We start from the raw sequence: 17574 nt of genomic DNA, 5'->3' as shown, positions 1-17574 counted from the left end.
GGGTTGGGAATTGGGGTTGGGAATTGGGGTAGGGAATTCTGGGATTTGGGGACGGGAATTCCGGGATTTGGGGACGAGAATTCTGGGAATTTGGGGTCGGGAATTCCGGGATTTGGGGACGGGAATTCTGGGATTTGGGGTTGGGAATTCTGGGAATTTGGGGTTGGGAATTCCGGGATTTGGGGTTGGGAATTCTGGGATTTGGGGACGGGAATTGGGGTTGGGAATTCTGGGATTTGGGGTTGGGAATTCTGGGATTTGGGGACGGGAATTCTGGGATTTGGGGTCGGGAATTCTGGGATTTGGGGACGGGAATTCCGGGAATTTGGGGTCGGGAATTCCGGGATTTGGGGATGGGAATTCTGGGATTTGGGGACGGGAATTCTGGGAATTTGGGGTTGGGAATTCTGGGAATTTGGGGTTGGGAATTGCGGGAATTTGGGGTTGGGAATTCTGGGATTTGGGGACGGGAATTGGGGTTGGGAATTCTGGGATTTCGGGTTGGGAATTCCGGGATTTGGGGACGGGAATTCTGGGAATTTGGGGTTGGGAATTGCGGGAATTTGGGGTTGGGAATTCTGGGATTTTGGGACGGGAATTGGGGTTGGGAATTCTGGGATTTAGGGTTGGGAATTGGGGTTGGGAATTCTGGGATTTGGGGTTGGGAATTCTGGGATTTGGGGACGGGAATTGGGGTTGGGAATTCTTGGATTTGGGGTTGGGAATTCTGGGATTCGGGGTCGGGAATTGGGGTTGGGAATTCTGGGATTTGGGGTTGGGAATTCTGGGATTTGGGGACGGGAATTGGGGTTGGGAATTCTGGGATTTGGGGTTGGGAATTCTGGGAAAGATGGAATTGGGGTCGGGAATTGGGAACTCCGGGAATTCTGGGATTTGGGGTCGGGAATTGTGGGAATTGGGGGTCGGAAATTCTGGGAGTCTGGGTTGGGAATTTTGGGAATTCTGGGAATTCTGGGAATTTGGGTTGGGAATTTTGGGAATCTGGGTTGGGAATTCTGGGAATTCGGGTTGGGAATTTTGGGAACTCCGGGAATTCCGGGAATTTGGGTTCGGAAATTTTGGGAATGTTGAGATTCGGGGCCAAATTTCGGGATCGCTTCTTGGGATCTGGGATCAAACTTGGGAACTTCAAAATTCCCTCGCGAATTTCTTCCGAAATTCCCGAATTTTCCTCTCCCGTCTCGGGGATGAAATTTTCCCAAATTTTTTTTATTTTATTTTATTTGATTTTATTTTATTTTTTTTCCCCCTCGTTAAAAAATTCCAAAATTTTTTGGTTTTTTTTGTTTTTTAATGTTTTTAATTTTTCCCAGCAAACGCCTCCCGGGCCCGAAGCCGCTGATCCGAGTGCTGGAAAGCTGAACTCCGGGAATTTCGGGATCCCGCCGGAATTCTGGGATTTCAATTTCGGGATCCCTTTGGAATTCTGGGATTTCTCTGGAATTTTGGGAATTAAATTTTGGGATTTCAATTTCGGGATCCCCTTTGGAATTCTGGGATCTCTCCGGAATTTTGGGATTTCAATTTCGGGATCCCCTTTGGAATTCTGGGATCTCTCCGGAATTTTGGGATTTGAATTTCGGGATCCCCTTTGGAATTCTGGGATCTCTCCGGAATTTTGGGATTTGAATTTCGGGATCCCTTTGGAATTCTGGGATCTCTCCGGAATTTTGGGATTTGAATTTCGGGATCCCCTTTGGAATTTTGGGATTTAAATTTTGGGATTTCAATTTCGGGATCCCTTTGGAATTCTGGGATCTCTCCGGAATTTTGGGATTTCAATTTCGGGATCCCCTTTGGAATTCTGGGATCTCTCCGGAATTTTGGGATTTCAATTTCGGGATCCCTTTGGAATTCTGGGATATCCCCGGAATTTTGGGATTTCAATTTCGGGATCCCTTTGGAATTTTGGGATTTAAATTTTGGGATTTGAATTTCAGGATCCCTTTGGAATTCTGGGATTTCTCTGGAATTTTGGGATTTGAATTTCGGGATCCCTTTGGAATTCTGGGATTTCTCTGGAATTTTGGGATTTCAATATCAGGATCCCTTTGGAATTCTGGGATCTCTCTGGAATTTTGGGATTTCAGTTTTAGGATTTGAAATTTTTTTTTTATTTGGGATCCTTTGGGAGTTTTGGGATCGCTCCGGAATTTTTTTAGGGGGAATCCCTTTGGAATTTTGGGATTTCAATTTCGGGATCCCTTTGGAATTCTGGGATTTCTCTGGAATTTTGGGATTTCAATTTCGGGATTTGAATTTCGGGATCCCTTTGGAATTCTGGGATTTCAATTTCGGGATTTGAAATTTTTTTGGGGGATCCTTTGGGAGTTTTGGAATCGCTCCGGAATTTTTTTGGGGGGATCCCTTTGGAATTTTGGGATCTCTCTGGAATTTTGGGATTTGAATTTTTGGGATCCTTTGGGAGTTTTGGGATTTCTCTGGGAATTTTTTGGGGATCCCTCCGGAATTTTGGGATTTAAATTTTGGGATTGGAATTTTTGGGATCCCTTTGGAATTCTGGGATCTCTCTGGAATTTCGGGATCCCGTTGGAATTTTGGGATTTGAATTTTTGGGATCCCTTTGGAATTTTGGGATCCTTTTGGATTTTTTTTTCCCCCCCATGAAAATTCCACATTTTTTCACCTCCAAAAAATTCCATTTTTTTTCCCTTAAAAATTCCTGGTTTTCCCCTAAAAATTCCATATTTTTCCAAAAAAATTCCGTATTTTCCTCAAAAAAATTCCACATTTTTCCCATAAAAATTCCACATTTTCCCCTGAAAACTCCATTTCTTTTCCCCCCAGAAATTCCATGTCTTTCCCAAGGAAAATTTTTTTCCCACAGAATTCCCATTTTTCCCCAAAAAAATTCCTATTTTTTTTCCCCAAAATTCCCATTTTCCCCCCAGAATTCCCATTTTTCCATCCCAAAATTCCCATTTTTCCCCCCAGAATTCCCATTTTCCCAAAAAAAATCCTATTCTTTTTCCCAAAATTCCCATTTTTTTCCGCAAAAAATACCCATTTTTTCCCAGAATTCCCATTTTTCCCCGCAGAATTCCCATTTTTCCTCCCAGAATTCCCATTTTCCCCCCAGAATTCCTATTTTTCCCAAAAAATTTCCTATTTTTTTTCCCAAAATTCCCATTTTCTTCCCCAGAATTCCCATTTTTTTGCCCAAAAAATTCCCATTTTTTTCCCAGAATTCCCATTTTTCCCCCCAGAATTCCCACTTTTTTTCCCCAAAAAAATTCCCATTTTTTTTTCCCCCCAGAATTCCCATTTTTCCATCCCAAAATTCCCTTTTTTTTCCCCAGAATTCCCATGTTTTCCCCCCAGAATTCCCATTTTTTCCCCAATAAATTCCCAATTTTTTTCCCCCCCAGAATTCCCATTTTTTTTTTTTTTCCCAAAATTCCCATATTTTTTTTTCCCCCTGTATTTATTTCCGTTCCTTCCCGGAATTTCGCGGTGAGGTGGGGGGGGGATGGGCACAGGTTGGAATTTTGGAATTCCCTCCCCCCCCCCCAAAAAAAAAAAATAAAAAATTTCCCCCAAATTTCCCAAAATTCCGACCCAGGACCGCCCAGATCCCGACCTTTGACCCTTCGGAATTCCCGGGAATTCCCAAAAAAAAAAAAAAAAAAAAAAATAAAAAAAATCAAAAATAAAAAATTTTCCTGGATTTTCTTATTCATAAATAAAAATTTAAGAAAAAAATGAAAATTACAAATTTGCTGCCTGCTTTAAATTTGGGGATTTCGGGGATTTTTGGGATAATTTTGGGGAATTTTTTTGGGATAATTTTGGGGGATTTTCGGGATAATTTTGGGGAATTTCGGGATAATTTTGGGGGATTTTCGGGATAATTTTGGGGGATTTTTGGGGTGATTTTGGGGGATTTTTGGGGTGATTTTCGGAAATTTTTTGGGGAATTTTGGGCTGATTTCGGGGATTTTTGGGATAATTTCGGTGTAATTTTTGGGGTAATTTGGGGGATTTTTGGGATAATTTTGGGGATTTTTTGGGGTGATTTTGAGGATTTTTTGGGGATAATTTTGGGTAATTTCTGGGATAATTTTGAGGAATTTTTGGGGTGATTTCGGGGATTTTTTTTGGGAACTTTGGGGGATTTTTGGGGAATTTTGGGCTGATTTCGGGGATTTTTGGGATAATTTCGGGTAATTTTGGGGGTAATTTGGGGGATTTTGGGGGATTTTTTGGGGGATAATTTTCGGGATTTTTGGGGTAATTTTGGGGAATTTTTTGGGGATAATTTTGGGTAATTTTGGGGGTAATTTTGGGGATTTTTTTTGGATAATTTTGGGGGATTTTTGGGGATAATTTTCAGGATTTTTGGGGTAATTTTGGGGAATTTTTGGGGGGGATTTTTGGGATAATTTTGGGGAATTTTTGGGGTGATTTTGGGGATTTTTTGGGGATAATTTTGGGTAATTTTGGGGGTAATTTTGAGGAATTTTTGGGGTGATTTTGGGGATTTTTGGGGATAATTTTGAGGATTTTGGGGGATTTTTGGGGCAATTTTGGGGATTTTTGGGGTAATTTCGGGGATGATTTCGGGCTGATTTTGGGTTGATTTTGGGGATGATTTTGGGGCTCATTTTGTGATTTTTTGGGTGATTTTGGGATGATTTTGGGGATGATTTTTGGGCGATTTTGGGGGTAATTTTGAGGAATTTTTGGGGTGATTTTGGGGATTTTTAGGGTAATTTTTGGGGTAATTTTGGGGATGATTTGGGGCTGATTTTGGTGTGAGTTTTGGGTGATTGTCCCCAATGTCCCCAATGTCCCCAATGTCCCCAATGTCCCCAATGTCCCTGTCAGTGTCCCCAGTGTCCCAAATGTCCCTGTGAGTGTCCCCAATGTCCCCTGTGTTCCCTGTCCCTGTCAGTGTCCCCTGCCCCCATCAGTGTCCTTGTGAGTGTCCCCAATGTCCCAAATGTCCCAGTGAGTGTCCCCTGTCCCTGTCAATGCCTCCTGTCCCTGTGAGTGTCCCCAATGTCCCCTGTCCCCATCAGTGTCCCCAATGTCCCCAATGTCCCCTGCCCCCATCAGTGTCCCTGTGAGTGTCCCCAATGTCCCCAGTGTTCCCTGTCCCTGTCAGTGTCCCTGTGAATGTCCCTGTCAGTGTCCCCAGTGTCCCAAATGTCCCAGTGAGTGTCCCCGATGTCCCCAAAGTCCCTGTGAGTGTCCCCAATGTCCCCAATGTCCCCTGTCAGTGTCCCCAATGTCCCCTGTCCCTGTCAGTGTCCCCAGTGTCCCCAATGTCCCCAGTGTTCCCTGTCCCTGTCAGTGTCCCTGTGAATGTCCCTGTCAGTGTCCCCAGTGTCCCAAATGTCCCAGTGAGTGTCCCCGATGTCCCCAAAGTCCCTGTGAGTGTCCCCAATGTCCCCAATGTCCCTGTGAGTGTCCCCAATGTCCCCTGTCCCTGTCAATGTCCCTGTGAGTGTCCCCAATGTCCCCAGTGTCCCCTGTCCCTGTCAGTGTCCCCCTGCCCCCATCAGTGTCCCCAATGTCCCCTGCCCCCATCAGTGTCCCCAATGTCCCCTGCCCCCATCAGTGTCCCTGTGAATGTCCCTGTGAGTGTCCCTATCAGTGTCCCCAATGTCCCAGTGAGTGTCCCCGATGTCCCCAAAGTCCCTGTGAGTGTCCCCTGTCCCTCAGTGTCCCCAGTGTCCCCAATGTCCCCGTGAGTGTCCCCAATGTCCCAAATGTCCCAGTGAGTGTCCCCTGTCCCTGTCAGTGTCCCTGTCAGTGTCCCCGATGTCCCCAAAGTCCCAGTGAGTGTCCCCTGTCCCTCAGTGTCCCCAGTGTCCCCAATGTCCCCGTGAGTGTCCCCGATGTCCCCAGGACGTTCCCCGGTCCCGCCGTCTCCAGGTGGCCGCGGACCGAGCCTGGAGCGGCCGGAGCGGCAGCGCCCCCGCCACCAACAGGTGACAGTGAGGGGACAGCAGGTGACAGTGAAATCACAACAGGTGACAGCGAGGGGACAGCAGGTGACAGTGAGGGGACAGCAGGTGACAGTGAAATCACAACAGGTGACACCGAGGTCACAGCAGGTGACAGTGAGGGGACAGCAGGTGACAGTGAAATCACAACAGGTGACAGCGAGGGGACAGCAGGTGACAGTGAGGGGACAGCAGGTGACAGTGAGGTCACAGCAGGTGACACCGAGGTCACAGCAGGTGACAGCGAGGGGACAGCAGGTGACAGTGAGGGGACAGCAGGTGACAGCGAGGGGACAGCAGGTGACAGCGAGGGGACAGCAGGTGACAGTGAAATCACAACAGGTGACACCGAGGTCACAGCAGGTGACAGCGAGGGGACAGCAGGTGACAGTGGGGTCACAGCAGGTGACACCGAGGTCACAGCAGGTGACAGCGAGGGGACAGCAGGTGACAGTGAAATCACAGCAGGTGACACCGAGGTCACAGCAGGTGACAGTGAGGGGACAGCAGGTGACACCGAGGTCACAGCAGGTGACAATTGCGCTGCGGGGGGAGCTCCGCGACTTCCTCACCTCGCTCAGGTGAGGGACGGGGGCGGGGCCACAGCGGGACAGGTGACACCGGGACATGGGTGTCACCTCAGGGGCTGTGCCAGGTGGGACAATGTCCCCGTGTCACCTCAGGGGCTGTGCCAGTGTCACACAATGTCACACACAATGTCACACAGTGTCAATGTCACACAGTGTCACACGATGTCACACAGTGTCACACAATGTCACACATTGTCACAGTGTCACACACAGTGTCACACGATGTCACACACAGTGTCAGTGTCACACACAGTGTCAGTGTCACACACAGTGTCACACATTGTCACACACAGTGTCACACAGTGTCAATGTCATACATTGTCACACGATGTCACACACAGTGTCAGTGTCACACAGTGTCACACATTGTCACAATGTCACACATTGTCACACAATGTCACACAATGTCACAGTGTCACACAATGTCACACACAGTGTCAATGTCACACAATGTCACACACATTGTCACACACATTGTCACACACAGTGTCAGTGTCACACACATTGTCACACACAGTGTCACACACAGTGTCACACATTGTCACACACAGTGTCAGTGTCACACAGTGTCACACAGTGTCACACACAGTGTCACACATTGTCACAGTGTCACACACAGTGTCACACACAGTGTCACACACAGTGTCACACACATTGTCACACACAGTGTCAGTGTCACACAGTGTCACACAGTGTCATACACAGTGTCACACACAGTGTCAGTGTCACACACAGTGTCACACACAGTGTCACACACAGTGTCAGTGTCACACACAGTGTCACACACAGTGTCACACACAGTGTCAGTGTCACACACATTGTCACACACAGTGTCACACACAGTGTCACACACATTGTCACACACAGTGTCACACACAGTGTCAGTGTCACACAGTGTCACACAGTGTCATACACAGTGTCACACACAGTGTCACACACAGTGTCAGTGTCACACACAGTGTCACACACAGTGTCACACACAGTGTCACACAGTGTCACACACAGTGTCACACACAGTGTCACACACAGTGTCAGTGTCACACACAGTGTCACACACAGTGTCACACAGTGTCACACACAGTGTCACACGATGTCACACACAGTGTCACACACAGTGTCAGTGTCACACACAGTGTCACACACAGTGTCACACAGTGTCACACACAGTGTCACACGATGTCACACACAGTGTCACACACAGTGTCACACACAGTGTCACACGATGTCACACACAGTGTCACACAGTGTCACACACAGTGTCACACGATGTCACACACAGTGTCACACACAGTGTCACACACAGTGTCACACACAGTGTCACACAGTGTCACACACAGTGTCACACACAGTGTCACACACAGTGTCAGTGTCACACAGTGTCACACACAGTGTCACACAGTGTCACACACAGTGTCACACGATGTCACACACAGTGTCACACACAGTGTCACACACAGTGTCACACACAGTGTCAGTGTCACACACAGTGTCACACACAGTGTCACACAGTGTCACACACAGTGTCACACAGTGTCACACACAGTGTCAGTGTCACACACAGTGTCACACACAGTGTCACACATTGTCACACACAGTGTCACACAGTGTCACACACAGTGTCACACACAGTGTCACACACAGTGTCAGTGTCACACACATTGTCACACGATGTCACACACAGTGTCAGTGTCACACACAGTGTCACACACAGTGTCACACACAGTGTCAGTGTCACACACATTGTCACACGATGTCACACACAGTGTCACACACAGTGTCACACACAGTGTCACACGATGTCACACACAGTGTCAGTGTCACACACAGTGTCACACGATGTCACACACGATGTCACACACAGTGTCACACACAGTGTCACACACAGTGTCAGTGTCACACACAGTGTCACACACAGTGTCACACACAGTGTCACACACAGTGTCAGTGTCACACACAGTGTCACACACAGTGTCACACACAGTGTCACACACAGTGTCAGTGTCACACACGATGTCACACACATTGTCACACACAGTGTCACACACAGTGTCACACAGTGTCACACAGTGTCACACAGTGTCACACACAGTGTCAGTGTCACACACAGTGTCAGTGTAACACACAGTGTCACACACAGTGTCACACACAGTGTCACACACAGTGTCAGTGTCACACACAGTGTCACACACAGTGTCACACACATTGTCACACACATTGTCACACACAGTGTCAGTGTCACACACAGTGTCACACACATTGTCACACACATTGTCACACACAGTGTCAGTGTCACACACAGTGTCACACAGTGTCACACACATTGTCACAGTGTCGCAGTATCAGTGTCCCCTCCGTGTGTCACCTGTGTCACCTCCTGTGTCACCTCCTCATGTCACCTGGTGTCACCTCCTGTCATCTCCTGATGTCACTGAACTGGTTTTAACTGCTCCGAACTGGTTTGGAGCAGTTTGAACTGGTTTGAACTGGTTTGAACTGGTTCGAACAGGTTTGAACTGGTTTGAACTGGTTCGAACTGGTTCGAACCGGTTTGAACTGGTTTGAACTGGTTTATTTCCACGGGGTTTCCCCAGACAGAATTTGGGGGAGCAGAAGCACCCGGGGGGGGAGGGGACAGGGAGGGGGAGGCCCCACCCCCCAAAATCTTATACTGGGGGATACTGGGGGATACTGGGGGGATACTGGGGGACAATGGGGGATACTGGGGGGATACTGGGGGATACTGGGGGGATACTGGGGGGATATTGGGGGATACTGGGGGATACTGGGGGATACTGGGGGGATACTGGGGGATACTGGGGGGATACTGGGGGGATATTGGGGGGATATTGGGGGATACTGGGGGGATATTGGGGGATACTGGGGGATACTGGGGGGATACTGGGGGGATATTGGGGGATACTGGGGGATACTGGGGGGATACAGGGGGGATACTGGGGGGATACAGGAGGGATATTGGGGGGATACTGGGGGGATACTGGGGGATACTGGGGGATACTGGGGGGATACTGGGGGGATACTGGGGGGATATTGGGGGATACTGGGGGATACTGGGGGGATACTGGGGGATACTGGGGGGATACAGGGGGGATACTGGGGGGATACAGGAGGGATATTGGGGGGATACTGGGGGGATATTGGGGGATACTGGGGGATACTGGGGGGATACTGGGGGGATACTGGGGGATACTGGGGGGATACTGGGGGGATATTGGGGGGATATTGGGGGATACTGGGGGATACTGGGGGGATACTGGGGGGATACTGGGGGATACTGGGGGGATATTGGGGGATACTGGGGGGATACTGGGGGGATACAGGAGGGATATTGGGGGATACTGGGGGATACTGGGGGGATACTGGGGGATACTGGGGGGATACAGGAGGGATATTGGGGGGATATTGGGGGATACTGGGGGATACTGGGGGATACTGGGGGGATACTGGGGGGATACTGGGGGGATATTGGGGGATACTGGGGGGATACTGGGGGATACTGGGGCATACTGGGGACATTTGGGGACATTTTTGGGACATTTTGGGACATTTTGGGACATTTGGGGACATTTGGGGACATTTGGGGACATTTGAGGACATTTGAGGACATTTGGGGACATTTGAGGACATTTGGGGACATTTGGGGACATTTGGGGACATTTGAGGACATTTGAGGACATTTTTGGGACATTTGGGGACATTTTGGGACATTTGGGGACATTTTGGGGAGATTTTGGGGAGATTTGGGGACATTTTTGGGACATTTTGGGTCATTTGGGGAGATTTGGGGACATTTGGGGACATTTGGGGACATTTGAGGACATTTGAGGACATTTTTGGGACATTTTTGGGACATTTGGGGACATTTTGGGGAGATTTGGGGAGATTTGGGGACATTTTGGGACATTTGGGGACATTTGGGGACATTTGGGGACATTTTGGGGACATTTGGGGACATTTTGGGGTCACGGGTGCTCCGCCCGCAGGGTCTCGTAGATCTCGTGGTGCTCGGAGCTCAGACCCTGCAGGGGAAGGGGGCGAGATTTTGGGGGGGGGGAGGGGTCTGTGCCCTCCCCTCCCCCCCCCGGCCCAGTGTCACCTCCCCCCAAAATTGGGGGGGGGGGGGGTGGAGGGGGGGTCCCCAGGGATGCGACACCCCCGGATTAGGGACAGCCCCTCCCCTCACCCGGTCCCAAAAATGGGTATTTGGGGAGGGGGGGGTGAACCCCCAAATCCCGAACAACCCAAAATCCCCAAATCCCCAAAATCCCCAAATCCCAAAATCCCAAAAAACCAAATCCCAAAATCCCCAAAATCCCCAAATCCCCAAATCCCAAAAAACCAAATCCCAAAATCCCAAAAAACCAAAATCCCAAAATCCCAAACCCCAAAATCCCAAAATCCCAAACCCTAAAATCCCAAAAACCAAAATCCCGAAATCCCAAACCCCAAAATCCCAAACCCCAAAATCCCAAAACCCAAAATCCCAAAATCCCAAAAAACCAAATCCCAAACCCCAAAATCCCAAAAACCAAACCCCAAAAACCCCAAACCCCGCAAAGCCCCCAAATCCCAAATCCCCCAAACCCCAAATCCCAAAATCCCAAAAACCCAAACCCCAAATCCCCCAAATCCCCCAAATCCCCCAAAAATCCCCCAAATTTCCCCCAAATCCCCAAAAATTCCCCCAAATCCCCAAAAATTCCCAAATCCCCCCAAAATTTCCGCCAAATCCCCCAAAATTTCCCCCAAATTCCCCCAAATTTCCCCCAAATTCCCCCAAATCCCCCAAAATTCCCCCAAATCCCCCAAATTTCCCCCTAATCCCCTAAAATTCCCCCAAATCCCCCCAAATTACCCCCAAACCCCCCCAAATTCCCCCAAACCCCCCAAAATTTCCCCCAACCCCCAAATTCCCCCAAACCCCCCAAATTCCCCAAAATCCCCCCAAAATTCCCCCCCAAATTCCCCCCCAAACCCCCCAAATTCCCCAAACCCCCAAATTCCCCCAATCCCCCCAAAATTCCCCCCAAAATCCCCCCAAATTCCCCCCAACACCCCCCCCAAATTCCCCCCAAACTCCCCCCAAATCCCCCCAAATTCCCCCCCAAAATCCCCCCCAAACCCCCAAATCCCCCCAAACCCCCCAAAATTCCCCCAAATCCCCCCCAACCCAACCCCAAATCCCCCAAACCCAACCCCCCAAATCCCCCAAATCCCCCAAACCCCAAATTCCCCCAAATCCCCCAAAATTCCCCCAAAATTCCCCCAAATTCCCCAATATCCCCCCAAATCCCCTCAAAATCCCCCACATTTCCCCCAAATCCCCCAAAATTTCTCCCAATCCCCCAAAATTCCCCCAAATCCCCCCAAATTTCCCCCAAATCCACCAAAATTCCCCCAAATTCCCCCAAAATTCCCCAAAATCTCCCCAATTTTCCCCAAATCCCAACAAATTTCCCCCAAATCCCCCAAAATTTTCCCACAAACCCTCAAAATTTCCCCCAAACCCCCCAAATTTCCCCCAAACCCCCCAAATTTCCCCAAAATCCCCCAAAATTTCCCCCAAATTTCCCCCAAATTCCCCAAAATTTCTCCTAAATCCCCCAAAATTCCCCCCATATCCCCCCAAACTTCCCCCAAATCCCCCAAAATTCCCCCAAATCCCTCAAAATTTCCCCAAATTTCCCCCAAATCCCCCAAAATTCCCCCAAATTCCCCAATATCCCCCCAAATCCCCTCAAAATCCCCCACATTTCCCCCAAATCCCCCAAAATTTCTCCCCAATCCCCCAAAATTTCCCCAAATCCCCCCAAATTTCCCCCAAATCCACCAAAATTCCCCCAAAATCCCCCAAAATTTCCCCCAAATTTCCCCCAAATTCCCCAAAATTTCTCCTAAATCCCCCAAAATTCCCCCCATATCCCCCCAAACTTCCCCCAAATCCCCCAAAATTCCCCCAAATCCCTCAAAATTTCCCCAAATTTCCCCCAAATCCCCCAAAATTCCCCCAAAATTCCCCCAAATTCCCCAATATCCCCCCAAATCCCCTCAAAATCCCCCACATTTCCCCCAAATCCCCCAAAATTTCTCCCCAATCCCCCAAAATTTCCCCAAATCCCCCCAAATTTCCCCCAAATCCACCAAAATTCCCCCAAATTTCCCCCAAAATTTCCCAAAATCTCCCCAATTTTCCCCAAATCCCAACAAATTTCCCCCAAATCCCCCAAAATTTTCCCACAAACCCTCAAAATTTTCCCCCAAACCCCCCAAATTTTCCCCCAAACCCCCCAAATTTCCCCAAAATCCCCCAAAATTTCCCCCAAATTTCCCCCAAATTCCCCAAAATTTTCCAAAATCCCCCCAATTTCCCCCAAACCCCCCAAATTTCCCCCAAATCCCCCAAATTTCCCCAAAATCCCCCAAAATCCCCGTGACTCACTGCGTACACCCCCTCGTCCTCCTTCTGCTGCGGGAACAAAAAAAACCCGGGGGGATTTTGGGGGGCTTGGGGGGGGGGGGGGGGGGGGGGGGCACAGGCGGACACCCCCAAAAAAATCAACCCCAAAAAAATCAACCCCCCAAAAAATCACCCCAAAAAAAATCCCACCCCTGCACCCCAAAAAATCCTCCCCCCAAAAAAAAATCCCAAAAATTCCCCCCAAAAATCCCCAAATCCTCCCCCCAAAAATCCTCCTCACACCCTAAAAAAAAATCCCCCAAAATCCCTCCCAGCACCCCAAAATCCCCCAAAAATCCCCCCAAAAATCCTCCCCGCACCCCAAAACTCCCCCAAAATCCCCCAAAATCCATCCCCACGCCCCAAAATCCCCCTAAAATCCCCCCAAAATTCCCCCAAAATTCCCCCAGCACCCCAAAAATCCCTTCCAGCACCCCAAACATCCCCCAAAATCCCCCCAAAATCCTCCCCACGCCCCAAAATCCCCCCAAAATCCCCCCAAAAATCCTCAACCCACCCCAAAACCCCCCCAAAATCCCTCAAAATCCCTCCCAGAACCCCAAAATCCCTTCCAGCATCCCAAAATTCCTCCCAAAAATTCCCCCAAAAATCCTCCTCACGCCCCAAAACCCCCCCAAAAATCCCCCAAAATCCCTCCCAGCACCCCAAAAGCCCCCCAAAAAACCCCAAAAATCCTAAACACACCCCAAAATTCCCCAAAATCCCTCCAAAAATCCTCAACACACCCCAAAACCCCCTAAATTCCCTCAAAATCCATCCCCACGCCCCAAAATCCCCCCAAAAATCCCCCCAAAATCCCTCCCGGATCCCTAAAATCCCTCCCAGCACCCCAAAATCCCCCAAAATCTTCCCAGTACCCCAAAATCCCCCCAAAAATCCCCCCAAAATCCCTCCCAGAACCCTAAAATCCCTTCCAGCACCACAAACATCCCCCAAAATTCCCCCAAAATGCCCCCAAGAATCCTCAACCCGCCCCCAAACCCCCCAAAATCCCTCAAAATCCCTCCCAGCAACCTAAAATCCCCCCAAAATCCCCCCAAAAATCCTCCCAGCACCCTAAAATCCCTTCTAGCACCCCAAAAAATCCCCCCAAAAATCCTCCCCACGCCCCAAAATCCCCCTAAAATCCCCCCCAAAAATCCCCCAAAATCCCTCCCAGAACCCCAAAATCCCCCCAAAAACCCCCAAAAATCCTCAACACACCCCAAAATTCCCCAAAATCCCTCCAAAAATCCTCCCCACACCCAAAAATCCCCCCAAAATGCCCCCAAAATCCCTCCCGGAACCCTAAAATCCCTCCCGGCACCCCAAAATCCCCCCAAAATCTTCCCAGTACCCCAAAATCCCCCCAAAAATCCCCCCAAAATCCCTCCCAGAACCCTAAAATCCCTTCCAGCACCACAAACATCCCCCAAAATTCCCCCAAAATCCCCCCAAAAATCCTCCCCACACCCCAAAATCCCCCCAAAATTCCCTCAAAATCCCTCCCAGAACCCTAAAATCCCTCCCCGCACCCCAAAATCCCCCCAAAATCTTCCCAGTACCCCAAAATCCCCCCAAAAATCCCCCCAAAATCCCTCCCAGAACCCTAAAATCCCTTCCAGCACCACAAACATCCCCCAAAATTCCCCCAAAATGCCCCCAAGAATCCTCAACCCGCCCCCAAACCCCCCAAAATCCCTCAAAATCCCTCCCAGCAACCTAAAATCCCCCCAAAATCTCCCCAAAAATCCTCCCAGCACCCTAAAATCCCTTCTAGCACCCCAAAAAATCCCCCCAAAAATCCTCCCCACGCCCCAAAATCCCCCTAAAATCCCCCCAAAAATCCCCCAAAATCCCTCCCAGAACCCCAAAATCCCCCCAAAAACCCCCAAAAATCCTCAACACACCCCAAAATTCCCCAAAATCTCTCCAAAAATCCTCCCCACACCCCAAAATCCCCCCAAAATGCCCCCAAAATCCCTCCCGGAACCCTAAAATCCCTCCCGGCACCCCAAAATCCCCCAAAATCTTCCCAGTACCCCAAAATCCCCCCCAAAATCCCCCAAAATCCCTCCCAGCACCCCAAACATCCCCCAAAATTCCCCCAAAATCCCTCCAAAAATCCTCCCCGCACCCCAAAATCCCCCCAAAATCCCTCAAAATCCCTCCCAGAACCCTAAAATCCCCCCAAAATCCCCCCAAAATCCCTCCCAGAACCCTAAAATCCCCCCAAAATCCCTCAAAAACCCTCCCAGAACCCTAAAATCCCCCCAAAATCCCCCCAAAATCCCTCCCAGAACCCTAAAATCCCCCCAAAATCCCCTCAAAATCCCTCCCAGAACCCTAAAATCCCCCCAAAATCCCCCCAAAATCCCTCCCAGAACCCTAAAATCCCCCCAAAATCCCCCCAAAATCCCTCCCAGAACCCTAAAATCCCCCCAAAATCCCCCCAAAATCCCTCCCAGAACCCTAAAATCCCTCCCCGCACCCCAAAATCCCCCCCAAAAATCCCCCCTCCCCCCCAAAATTTCACCTTCTCAGCCTCTCCTCGCCTCCTCCAAGCCACGAACTGGGGAGGGGAGAGAGAACCGGAATGAGGGAAAAAAGGGCGAAAACGGGAAAAAAAAAAAAAAAAAACAAACCCAAACCCCTCCCCCCCCCAAAAAAAAAAAACACAAAAGGGGAAAGCGGAGGGAATTTGGGGGGAATTTTGGGGATCCCCCCCCCAAAAAAAGGGGTTTGGGGGTTCCCCCTCACCCGGAGGCGGCAGTAGAGGCAGGTGAGGATGAGGCTGTAGAGGAAGAGCACCGCGTCCAGCAGGTAACACACCTGGGGCTCGGCCAGGAGCCCTGCGGGGGTTTGGGGGTTTTTTGGGGGGTTTTGGGGTTTTTTGGGGGGTTTTTGGGGGTTTTTGGGGGGTTTTTGGGGGTTTTGGGGGGGGGTTTTGGGGGTCCTCGGTTGGGCGCACAGCGCGGGGGGCTCAGTGATGCCAATGCAGGACACCCCAAAATGCACCCAAACCTCCCCAAAATTCCCCAAACCACCCCCCGGCCTCCCCAAAATTCCCAAAATGCACCCAAACCTCCCCAAAATTCCCCAAACCACCCCCCGGCCTCCCCAAAATTCCCCAAACCACCCCCCGGACACCCCAAATCCCCCCAAAATCCACCCAAACCTCCCCAAAATTCCCCAAACCACCCCCCGGACACCCCAAATCCCCCCAAAATCCAACCAAACCTCCCCAAAATCCCCCAAACCACCCCCTGGACACCCCAAATCCCCCCAAAATCCACCCAAACCTCCGCAAAATTCCCCAAACCACCCCCCGGACACCCCAAATCCCCCCAAAATCCACCCAAACCTCCCCAAAATTCCCCAAACCACCCCCCGGACACCCCAAATCCCCCCAAAATCCAACCAAACCTCCCCAAAATTCCCCAAACCACCCCCCGGCCTCCCCAAAATTCCCCAAAATCCAACCAAACCTCCCCAAAATCCCCCAAACCACCCCCCGGACACCCCAAATCCCCCCAAAATCCAACCAAACCTCACCAAAATCCCCCAAACCACCCCCCGGACACCCCAAATCCCCCCAAAATCCACCCAAACCCCCCAGAATCCCCCAAAACCCCCAAAATCCCAAATCCCCCAAATCCCCCCCAACCCCCCCCGTCCTCACCTGCGGCCGGTCCGGGCCCCCCCATGAGGACGAGCCCCAGCAGCCAGCGGCTCCTCGCTGTCCCCAGTGTCCCCAGTGCTGTCCCCAGTGCTGTCCCCAGTGTCCCCAGTGCCCCCAGTGCTGTCCCCAGTGCTGTCCCCAGTGTCCCCAGTGTCCCCAGTGCTGTCCCCGCTGTCCCCAGTGTCCCCAGTGCTGTCCCCAGTGCTGTCCCCAGTGTCCCCAGTGCTGTCCCCAGTAACCCCAGTGTCCCCAGTGCTGTCCCCAGTGCTGTCCCCAGTGTCCCCAGAGCTGTCCCCAGTGTCCCCAGTGCTGTCCCCAGTGCTGTCCCCAGTAACCCCAGTTCTGTCCCCAGTGTCCCCAGTGCTGTCCCCAGTGCTGTCCCCAGTGCTGTCCCCAGTGTCCCCAGTGCTGTCCCCAGTGTCCCCAGTGTCCCCAGTGCTGTCCCCAGTGCTGTCCCCAGTGTCCCCAGTAACCCCAGTGCTGTCCCCAGTGTCCCCAGTGCTGTCCCCAGTGTCCCCAGTTCTGTCCCCAGTTCTGTCCCCAGTGCTGTCCCCAGTGCTGTCCCCAGTGTCCCCAGTGTCCCCAGTGCCCCCAGTGCTGTCCCCAGTGTCCCCAGTGTCCCCAGTGTCCCCAGTGCTGTCCCCACTGGTGTCCCCTCGGTCACGCGCGGAGTGACCGCAGCGCCGGCCCCTCCCCCCACTTCCCCCCAGGGCCACCTCCCCTCCCTTCCGCTGTCCCCAAGTGTCACCAGGGCCACTTCCCTTCCCCCCTCCCCCCCCTCCCCCCCTCTGGGGTCACCAGGTGTCACCTCCCCCTCCCCCACTGTCCCCTAGG

At 50.9% G+C, this 17574-nt stretch overlaps 1 protein-coding gene across 2 annotated transcripts; it reads right to left on the bottom strand.

The window, feature by feature from the left end:
• Positions 1 to 9905: 9905 nt before the first annotated feature.
• FCER1G (Fc epsilon receptor Ig) lies at positions 9906 to 16801 on the bottom strand. 2 transcript variants are annotated; one of them, XM_062511566.1, is made up of 5 exons: positions 16741 to 16801; positions 15819 to 15910; positions 15595 to 15630; positions 13041 to 13067; positions 9906 to 10620 (listed from the first exon to the last, which is right to left on the bottom strand). In XM_062511566.1, exons 1-5 carry the CDS (start codon positions 16763 to 16765, stop codon positions 10564 to 10566), a joined length of 237 nt encoding a protein of 78 aa, XP_062367550.1. In that variant the 5' UTR covers positions 16766 to 16801; the 3' UTR covers positions 9906 to 10563. The 2 variants fall into 2 exon arrangements, with proteins under 2 accessions (XP_062367550.1, XP_062367551.1); XM_062511567.1 differs by having other exon boundaries at positions 13041 to 13064; positions 16741 to 16791.
• Between the last annotated feature and the right edge of the window lie 773 nt (positions 16802 to 17574).

Source organism: Cinclus cinclus, chromosome 31 (genome assembly GCF_963662255.1).
Source record: "Cinclus cinclus chromosome 31, bCinCin1.1, whole genome shotgun sequence".
NCBI lineage: Eukaryota > Metazoa > Chordata > Aves > Passeriformes > Cinclidae > Cinclus > Cinclus cinclus.
Note: the sequence above shows the minus strand (reverse complement) of the source record. Positions and strands in the feature narration are given on the sequence as shown.